The sequence below is a fragment of the Halictus rubicundus genome, chromosome 4, assembly GCF_050948215.1.
Source record: "Halictus rubicundus isolate RS-2024b chromosome 4, iyHalRubi1_principal, whole genome shotgun sequence".
Lineage (NCBI taxonomy): Eukaryota > Metazoa > Arthropoda > Insecta > Hymenoptera > Halictidae > Halictus > Halictus rubicundus.
In genome coordinates, this window is record NC_135152.1 from 6,507,663 (window position 1) to 6,518,425 (window position 10,763).

The 10,763-nt window shown below is 41.3% G+C and overlaps 1 protein-coding gene across 3 annotated transcripts in view; it reads left to right on the plus strand.

The window, feature by feature from the left end:
• The window catches only part of LOC143353274 (von Hippel-Lindau tumor suppressor homolog), a 113,326-nt gene extending 102,828 nt beyond the window's left edge, over window positions 1-10,498 (plus strand). For all 3 annotated transcript variants that reach the window (XM_076786464.1, XM_076786465.1, XM_076786466.1), the window contains 3 exons: window positions 6,890-7,359; window positions 9,538-9,777; window positions 10,033-10,498. In XM_076786464.1, the coding sequence (XP_076642579.1) occupies window positions 7,010-7,359; window positions 9,538-9,777; window positions 10,033-10,045 (603 nt within the window). In that variant the 5' untranslated portion in view covers window positions 6,890-7,009 and the 3' untranslated portion in view covers window positions 10,046-10,498. The remainder of the gene's footprint in view (window positions 1-6,889; window positions 7,360-9,537; window positions 9,778-10,032) is intronic.
• The last annotated feature ends 265 nt before the right edge of the window (window positions 10,499-10,763 follow it).

Genomic DNA, 10,763 nt, shown 5'->3' on the forward strand with positions numbered 1-10,763 from the left:
CCACAGTTTTCGAAGAGACTCTAGAATTTGTGTACATACGCTACAATTTTTCTATAGGTCTTACAATTTTTCTAGAGGCCCTACAATCCTTCTTTGTGACATAATATTGTCAGTGAAGATCTATTAAGAGTAGGGAAATTGTTAAGAAACTACGAAGCAATTCTTTTCGAAACTTTTATGATAAGGTCTTTCATTCCCCAGGAGAGTGTACTAATTTTTTGGTTTAAAAATAAGTGGTAGAAATAAATATTCTGAATTCTTACATCTGAATCTAACAAAATTCAGAAAAATTACAAAAATCGACAAATTGGTGGATGTTTGCAGTTATTTTTTACTGTCTAACATAAAGAATTATTTTTAAAAAACTAGCAAACACGGGAAACAAAGTTATGAACGGCTGCAGTTCGCACAAACGAGCCGGTGAATAATTTTGTTTGCTCGCGTTCACGTTGGTTGCCATTCCGCTAATATTCAAATCGATAGAATTAATTTGTTCAGCATTCAACAAAGTTAAATTGTTCTGGTAAATTAATAAAACTCTTCTCTGTCAATTATCCGAATTAGCGAGCGTTGTTCTCGTCGAGCTGCGTTTGAACCGAGCTCTTCATCTGTATCCTTGTCATGTGCAGGACTTTGCTTCCCGATTATCTAAATTATAATGCCGCGTGTCAGCCCCATACGAGGGAAATCTAAATTCGCGCGAAACTCTTGTCTCTCGAGCTACCGTCAGCTTTCGTTTAGAGAATCCGATGATGTGCTTGCACCGAGTCCAAATTACTAGTTTCCTCGTGTTCTTCGTTCCATACGAAATAGATTCCCCGAAAGCTACCAATTACATATTTCCATTTGCAACGAACACGCAGTCGAAATGACGTTTACTCAAAAATTGCATCTACTGTGCCCGTCCAAAAATAATTAGGATGCAAACAACGAACCGTAGCGGTGAATCCGATTCTCACTACTATCTGTAGCTTCGGGGAAACTTGAACAGCAAGCAGGTCGACTGATCTAATTTTTCAAGGTTTTTGACGTTCGAGCAAACCTTGGCTGAAACAAACGAATAGCTTAAAAAGTGACGCTGCACCATCGGGAATTCAAAATAAACGTAGGACTAATGTGGACGCAACCGCGACAGAAATCAAAGAAACATGAAACCCAAGAAAACCGATGCCCCGGCATTTAAGTAAACGGAAAAGTTTCCGGCGGAGACCGGGGAAAAAGTTCCAGGCAAAGACCAAGGAGAGAAAACTTCCTTAAAAATCGTCCGACAGTATCACAATATTTATCTCTTTCCGTGGACGCGTTTATTCCCGGCGCATTTATCAGGATAGCGCAAAGGAACTCGAAAAGATACCGCAGTCCGGTGATATACCGCGTCCATATTCAAATTCGGACGCGAATTGCGCCGTCATTTCTCGCGGTGGCCGGCAGAATTTTTCGTAAAACAAGCACGGGAACTCGAATATATTCTTCCCAGTAGAGTTTTCACGGGTTCGAACAATGAGAGAAAAGAAAAATACTTCTTTCCTGTCCTCTAAATTGCTTCTGTTTGCGATAAAGAATAACACGCGACAACCGTAAGGATGTGGAAAACCATTCAATTTTTTCAATATGATTTTCAATGAAAAAAGTAGCTACATGCTCCTCGAACTTGAGGAAAATTATCCTGAAAGTTTCAAAAAGAACCGCTCTGTAGTTTCTTAAAAAAAATTCCAGCATATACCTCATTTTTACTCTGTGTTTGCTTTTTACTTTGACCAGGCGCTACATAAATGCCCGCACGCAATATATCTACTGTAGATTTGTTAATGAAAAAATTAGTGCATACTCTTCGCATGTGACACAAATTATCCTGCAAGTTTCAAAACGATCCGCTTCATAGTTTGTTTGAAAAAAGAATAGCAAACTTCACCTTATTTTTACTCTGTTTGCTTCTTACTCGGACCAGGCTCTACGTAAATATTTATACATATTACGACCACGGATTTTTCGATGAAAAAATTGTGCTGAAAGTTAAAGAAAAATCCACCTCTTAGTTTTCCAGGAAAAAAATCGCCGAGGTCTCCTTATTTTTGCTCTGGTGCAGGTCGGTGTGTAAAATCGTTCCGTTTGATCAGGCGACACGGCCGCGAGGTCGGCGAATATTCCGAGCATGATTTCGGTGGCAGTGTCACCAGGACTCCGGGCCAATTGAAATTCACGGGCGTAAGTTCAGAAACGAAAGAGAACGGGAAGAGACCGTTTACTGCCGTCATAATCCGCGCGACGCGCGGCGCTACTAATCTTCCGGTTCGAGCGACGCCGCGGCGGCCGGAAAAGTTTGAATTCCACGCGGAGGAGGCTCGCGTCGCGAATAAATCGCGAGAGATATACGGAATAACTTCTTATTGCGAGTCGGCCGGCCGCTGTCCCGTAAATCTTGCCTTCCCTTGCCATCGCTAATTCGGGCCGGGCCGCCGCCAATCGATTCCATTCGCTGCCATATCGATAGGCGACCAAAGTAACTTTCAACGAACCTGCTAGGACATGAAATTCCACCATTTTGAACACATTGCTCTTCAAACATACAGGAGTTTTATGTATTTGCTCAACAAAGAATTTCCGTTCGATTCAAACAACGATTCTTCGGACAATTAAAATCCTAAAAGATTGAAGAAAAATGATCAAGCTTATACAGGGTGAGTCACCTAACGTTTGCACCTCAAATATCTTTGTTGTTTCTAAAGATACGTAAAATATGGTAAGGTCAAAGTTGAATGGTACAATGGGTCTGATACGATGCCATAAAAAAATGTTGTTTTTATGTCATTTTTTAGAGATATCAAGGTCACCTTGACCTTTTTAAATGGAACCACCCTTTCTTAAACACCTACAATGATAGTCCCTTTCATTAGGAATGCAGTGACTATATTATTCCAAGGTCATTCAAGGTCAAGGACAGAAAAAACGTATGAAACTAAAATATGGAAGCAGAATACCTGTATTTTATAAATGTGTCATGATTAGGGCCATGATTAGTGAATGTTGCTTCGTCCGTAAACAAGACATTAGAAAAAAAATGAATGATTTTGAAGCAATCCCCATTCACAAAAGTTAATTCTATTTTGAAAATCATTCCCGCGCAATTCTTGATGGAGCGATATGTGGAACGGATGAAATTTATGTCGGGCCAGAATTCGTATTACGCTACTTTGACTTATGCCTGCTTTCCGGGAAATTTTTCTCGTACTCGCGTGAGGATCGACAGCTAAAATATTAATTTCATTGTCTTCATTAGTCGTGGGATTCTTCCGTTTGTGCTGTCTTGCATGTACACTTCCAGTACTTCGAAACAACCTGTACGTATTAACCCTTTGCACTCGGCGCTAGTTTCAATCTAAAACTAAATTTTTCTTCCGTCTTACAATATTTTCATTTTATTCATACGAAACTGATCTGATTTCTACGCATAATATTTAAATGTTTAGTAATCTATTAAATTCAAATTTTGTAATGTAAAAAATATTTTGTAATATTTTTTGTAATTTCTTTGAAATAATACCACAACAATTTCTAGTGGTGATTCAGAGTCACCACTCGAGTGCAAAGGGTTAATGAAAGTCTGTCTAGAAGGAGTGTTTCGCTCGGGGCACCTTCCTTCATAAAGTAATCGGGCCTGCACTGCATTTTGTCTACATTCACAGTAAATCGTGATCATATCACACTTTTCAGTCATTGAATAAGACGGAATCGCATTTGGAAACATACTAATAGTAAATAAGAATGCTGTATAACAATAACATTGAAGGACCTTAGCATGTTTACTTTAACTACGACCACACTATGTTTACTATTTACTACAAGTCTCAACCGTGATAAACGTATTCTGTTTTCGCATTCTAAATCTTATACGTTTTCTCTGTCTGTGACCTTGAATGACCTTGGAATAATTATTGTCACTGAATTCCTAATGAAAGGGACTATCATTGTAGGTGTTTAAAAAAGAGTGGTTCCATTTAAAAAAGTGAAGGTCACCTCTCTCTAAAAAATGACATAAAAACCAAATTCTTTTTACGTATCTTTAGAAACAACAAAGATATTTGAGGTGCAAACGTTAGGTGACTCATCCTGTATATTTATCCTCGTACTTTGTTACAATGTAAAATATCATTTCCGTTACACGCGTAACGAAATGGAACTTCGAATATCCACGAAGTACGAGGTAAATCGATTGACGTCAGGGTGGCGTCATCGGTCGTGACGGTGTCAACGCGTTCACGTCCACCATTTATTTTCACGCTACATTCTCGATGTATTTCTTAACGATTCTTCTGCAACGTCTTCGTGGTTCACTTCGAAAGAGAAGCGTACGAAATAAATTGTTTTCTATCGAACTCTCTCAACGAAAATATTCGACTAAATATAAAAAAGAATTCCTGATAACTGACAGTGCAATTTACAGGGAAGATGGTTCAGGCAACGTACAATTTAAAGATTTCTTTTTCCTGGAAAACGCGGTGCGGCTCTTTCGGAAGGCGAATGTTCTTGAAGCAGCCGCAAATTAATCTATCCGGAACAATACAAAAGGCGGAAGCGTTGAAAGAGCAAGAGGTTGCTGAAAGACGTGGAGGGGTGGGGTACGAGGTTTTCAATTTTTCCCGCTAAACGGAGCAGTAGCGATGCGCACAGGCGGAAAATCGATCAGCCAGTGGCGTGCTCGCGTGTTATTAAACAAAAATCTGGTGGTCGCCCGCGCCGGAGCCCGATTCCCTCTTTTCGGAGTTCCACTTTTCCGGGGAAAAGCCGTAATGGAGTTTCGGCGTTGCCCGCCATTGTTTCGCAGTTTTATAAGCCGATGAGAGTGCCGGAGAACATTCTCTGGCCCGTGTGGACGGCACGGGAACGATTTCACACAATGCCGCAGAGACGGGGTCAGGATATCCGCGAAACTTTTCTCTTCAGCTATTGGCTGACCTTAAAAACAGTTCATCGGCGATTCTGAGCCCGTACACAAACATTTTCTTGCGCGCGAATCTGGAAACTTGTCGATCTTGGTCCACGTCCAATAACCGCTTCTTTCCGGAAAGCAGAAAGAATGCGTGCTTCGGTGAATAGATTGATCATTAGACTGACGATCTTTATGCATTTATGATAATTCTTATTTTGCTTCAGTTCGCTCCAATCGAGACAGACAGCTTTTATTTTGCATTGATTGCGAGAGACAGGAGCCGGATAGACGTTCCTTCTTGAATATGTTGATCAAGTTGGAAATAATATATCGACGTATTAAAATAATTTTAATGTTTCTACTGTTTTAAATTTCCCTTACTCATATTTTTGTCATGAACGGATAAATTTAACCCTTTGCGCTCGAGCGGTGACTCCGAAGCGCCACTAAAAATTGTTGTGGCATTATTTCAAAGAAATTACCAAATAGATCATTAAACATTTTAATATTATATGTGGAAATCGGATCAGATTCGTACGAATAAAATGAAAATATTCTAAGATTGAAGAAAAATTTAGTTTTAGAATTAGAATGGCGCCGAGTGCAAAGGGTTAGAAATTAAAATATGTCTCATACATGTTATGCTAATGTATGAAATATTCAACGTTCAATACCCTAGAAGTAAGAGGTAAATCGAACGACGCCAGGGTGGCGTCAACGGTCGTGACGGTGTCGAAACGTTCACGACCACCATTTATTTTCACGCTAAATGTTTGGTATCTTGTTCGGTGCTTCCTCTTCGACGTCTCTCCGGTTTATTTCGAAGGGGAAGCACGTTAAAAGTATGGTTTCGTCATCTCGTCGACATCTTCTATAATTGGACGCGAGATAAAGCAATTTGAAAGTTTGTTAATTCGGATCTCGATTCGAGCGAGAGCGTCGTGGTCTAATAAAGGCGCAGGAATACGAGAGACGGCACTTAGACCTGTCGCTCGGGGACAGTCGAAATTATTATAATATAAATGACGAACGTCACGAAGGATCGTCGCCGCATGGCCCAGGCTACCGTGTATATTTATAGCCTGGTAATGCAGATCCGTATCCATTTCTCGCGACGTCTCGCAGTGACGAACGAGACCGCCAGGCAACGTACAGCTATTTGATTACTATCCCGTGATTGATCCCCTTCGCCTAGATAAACTCGGCCCGCGTCGAGCTAATGCCAGATATTGTTTAAATGAATTATCAGCCATCCGGAGGTCCTTGAACTTGTCTCGCTCGGCGGAAACTCATGTCTTCGACAACTTTACGACAATTATCGTGTACTCCATGATTTCTATACGGTCCCGAAATATCCTCAGTGATTCTACGAATCGCTGAACTCCTTTACGATCTCGCGAGGTCGAACGTTTTTCGCATAAACGTTTTATTCCCTGTAAACCGCCGAATACACTTATTCTCTTCCCAATATCGAATCAGTCGTGTCCTCCGCGGTTGTCCGATCGCAGGTTGTATTTTAGTTGTTACCAGACTGTTCGAGAACTCTATCCATTTCGAATCCTATCTACTGCGAATAGCTCGGGGCTCCTTGGACATCGAGGAGTCTTGTCCAACACTCGTTTGCAACTCGCTGTGTCGCAACCAATCGAGTCCAAGAAGTCCAAATCGAATCAGAAAATCTGTCGCGACAGTCGGTACAGCTACCTTCTGGGTAGCCTAATCGCGAACGACCAGTAGGGTGGCCCTTATTTTTCGACTTTAGATATTTTTCTGATCTCACCCCCATAAATTGTGAGACTTGGCGAGAAAATGATGCGTGCATAATTCTCTCGCCGAGTTTCGGAGTTTAGGAGGGTAGGACCAAAAGTGAAATCTCGAAAAAGACCCCTACAGAGTTTTACGGACCACCCTAGTGACCAGCCTCGACTAATCCGAGACCCGTTGCTTTCTTTTTGCTTTCAGTCGTCGCGAAACCTTGGCAAGATTGGTGGCGAGGACAGTCGAAGCGAAGAGGCTAGGCGCGGAGAGGAGAGAGGGTGGGTTCGATCAATCAGATTCGAGACAGAATAGGCTGTGCTAGGAATGGACGACGATGATGATCGCAAACCGATGTGGCTAGAACTCATGTGGAATCGACTGACGCTGCAACGTGGGATACGGAACTCGCAGGAACGACGGCAGTGGTGTCGCGAGGTGCCGAAAATGTTGCTGAATCGGCAGGAGGGTAGGGTTCAGCATCTCCGTTCGCTGAACAACAACGAGAAGTCCTTCGTTAGGTTCCGCAACAGGACCAATCGCAACGTGGAGTTGTATTGGATCGATTACCGGGGCCAGGCGCTCAGCTTCGGCACGCTGCCGGTCGGCGAGAGCGTGGATATGGACACCTTCGTCACCCATCCGTGGATCTTCGTTGACGAGGAGAACGGCGACAGGTAGGCTTCGGGACTGGTCTTACAACACCTGTTACTCGTTCAATCCCTCCTACACAATCCTGGACCTAATTTTTCGAGAGCAACGTCGATCCTCTTATCAGACCATTCCAAGAAAGGGTTCTTCCCTCTCGTTAAACATCGTTGAAATATCCACAATGTTTAATAGAAAGATGCACCCTTGTATCTGGGAGAGTCTGTACAGTAAGGAGCAAAAAAAACTGAACACACATACGACATTTTAACAAAAATAATTGTTTATTCAATATTTGCATGTAGAATACAAAAGAAACAGAATACTTAGTATTATCTACAATCTTTTGGCTTTTCAAGACAAACTTAACATTTGTGATATTATTATTATTTCGCTTCATACAATTTTTTTTCGTGCAATCGGTTTTGCACCGCAACTAACTTTGAGTAAACATTTCAGATTTGCGTACACTTAATATTTCGTCCATGAACCTTTAACCTTGATAATTGCCTGAATACGTTTAGGCATACTTAATACTACATTTTCGCAATATTCTGGTGTAATAGAATACCACTGTTCCTGCACTCTTTGCCACAAATCAGTTGTCGTTGTTGGGGGAACACTATATTTATTCCGTAACTTCATTTTTAAATATGCCCAGACATTTTCAATCGGGTTTATGTCTGGACTTTGAGCAGGCTATTCCATAGTTTGAAATGGTTGAGTTTGCAGCCAATTCTTTACGCTCGTCGCACAATGCCCAGGAGCGTTTTCATGTTGGAATACATCACACTCTGGTACCGGCATATTTTCAATTGTTTCCAGTAAATTTTTTTCTAAAATATCCTTATACGTATACTGGTTCACCGTACCTTCTATTCGATGTAGTGAACCTACACCGTACGCCGTAATTCACCCCCACACCATAAGTGAACCACCACCAAATTTTATTGTTTGCTTCACATGACGCTGTAAAAGAGGTTCGCCTTGCTTCTTCCAACACCAAGAACGTCCATCCGATGAAATTCGATTGATTTTAGATTCGTCGGAAAAAATTACTTTTTTCCATTGCTCTACATTCCAGCTTAAATATTTTCTTGCAAAATTCAGACGGGCCTTGATATTCTTTTTTGATAGAGCAGGTTTTAATTTCTTCTCAATTGCTAAATTGGCCTAAAATTGGCTTCTGTTAATGCCCTTCGAGCCGTCCACCTACTAATTTCCTTTCCAACATCGCTTTCGAATAACTTGCAGCCATTGCTGCCGTCGTTGTAATTTCTGAGGTAATGTATCTCGTCAATCTTCTCTTCTCCTGACAAGATAATAATTTTGGACGTCCTCCAAAAGATGCAAGGACTTTACTACAGTATTTTTTCCGTATCTTATGCACAACTCCCTGACAGACGACAAATTTTCTAGCAATTACTCGCGTTGATAAATCCGATTTTAATTGGAAAGTTATATTATTCTTCATATCTTTAAATAATGGCTTCATGATGTTATATTGATGCGTGTTGACGCATGAACAACGATAAACTAATAACTACTGCACTCCTGGTCGTGGCATTGATCGTGATGGACTAACAAGTTCTTTACAAAATCTGTGTTTACAGTTATATATAATAATAAATATATAATAATAAAAATATAATAATATATATATAATAATAATATCACAAATGTTAAGTTTGTTTTGAAAAGCCAAAAGATTGTCGATAATACCAAGTATTTTGTTTCCTTTGTATTCTACATACAAATATTGAATAAAAAATTATTTTTGTTAAAATGTCGTATGTGTGTTCAGTTTTGCTCTTTACTGTAGAGTCGTTGCGCGTTAGAATCGTTCGCACAGCTGTCACGATTGAGGCAGAAAAACTGGTTAAAGTCAGTCGAACTCGCTGCTGCTTTTGACGCCAGGGTGGCGTCATTGGTCTTGACGGTGTCAGCGCGTTCAGTCCACCATTTATTTTTGCACCGCATCTTCGGTATCTAGTTTAACGTTCCTTCTACAACGTCTTCGTGGTTTATTTCGGAAGCGTAGCGTGTGAAACGAATCGTTTTGCCGTCTTATCTCCGTGCGTAGCGTCCGAGGCAACGAGAATGGTTGAAGTTAATGTTTAACGGCTAACCGAATGAGTTTCGATGATCGGGCCGGATTCGGTCTCTGGCGTGGACGATGCGATCGTAGGATTGATGGGGATTTTCAGGTACGTGGTGAAGCAGAAGGACGTGTTTTTCCCGGAGGCGTACAGGAAGTCGAATAAGCCCGCCAGGACTCTCGTGTTCATCGAGGTGCCGATCTACACGCTGGAGGAGCTGGCTTTGAGAGTGATCATCAGACACCTGCGACACCCGCAGCACATCCACCGGCTCGAAATCCCGACGGTCCTCAAGGCCGAGATGGAGTTGAGGGTTAAACTGTGTCAGAAAATGTGTAAAGACCCGTCGTAAGGTGAGCGTCCCGACACGACAGAAGTGTCGGCAAAATTGCGAACGATGGAGAGGAACAACTTCCGCAACGTGAATAGTCGATGGTAGGATAGAGCAAACGTGATACAATGGGTCCATGTCATTGTCGAAAGGGTTGATATTATGAGTAACAGCTACGTTGTTGGAGTTGTAGCTCTCTATCGTCTTCGTATCCTCCTGCTTCCATACTTGTTGGCGAGCTCTCGTTAGACATGCGGATGTGATCTTTTCAGCCGGCGTGGCTAACATGATCGGGCTGCTTCTTACGATCACTGCGATCACAACGTGGACCAGAAGACGTTTCCTTCGCATTCCAGCGTAAGGTTTTCTCATCGAGCCTGTCCATTACTCGTTATTCGGTCTGCTTTGCGGAAGAAGATGCATCGACAATGGCTGTCCGTCCCATTCTAATCCATACTTTTGTGAATCCATACTTTCTTGAGAACTCCATACAGTTGGAGTAAGACGGACGAACAGGTTGTTGTTATCACTGTGGCTCGGACAACGTTTCCTTAAGAAAGTTATACATCTAAATAAAGATTCGAACGAAATGGAACAGAACTTGTTCGTTGATTTATAATAGCGTAGATTACAGTCCCACAGTTCGAGCTGTAGAGGAAACCAAATATTTTTAATTTCTGCAGAATATGTACCAGCGAATCGCTTAAAATATATAATAAAATGTTAATTTTTATGGAATTTGTACATTTCTGAATAAAAAGCACCATCCGTTCCGAGAGGAAGATCGTGTTCAAATTTGGAGTGAATTCGATCGAAATCGATGATCACACCACATGTATCAACAATCCCGATTTACGAAAACAGGCCACAAACATTTAATACTGCAAATTTGGAAACGAAAAACACAAGTATTCCTTAACACTGGGTTAAATTATAACTATTGAGATTCTAAAGATGCATCCACGAGGAATTATTCAACAAATCTATTTCTTTGGGTATATAT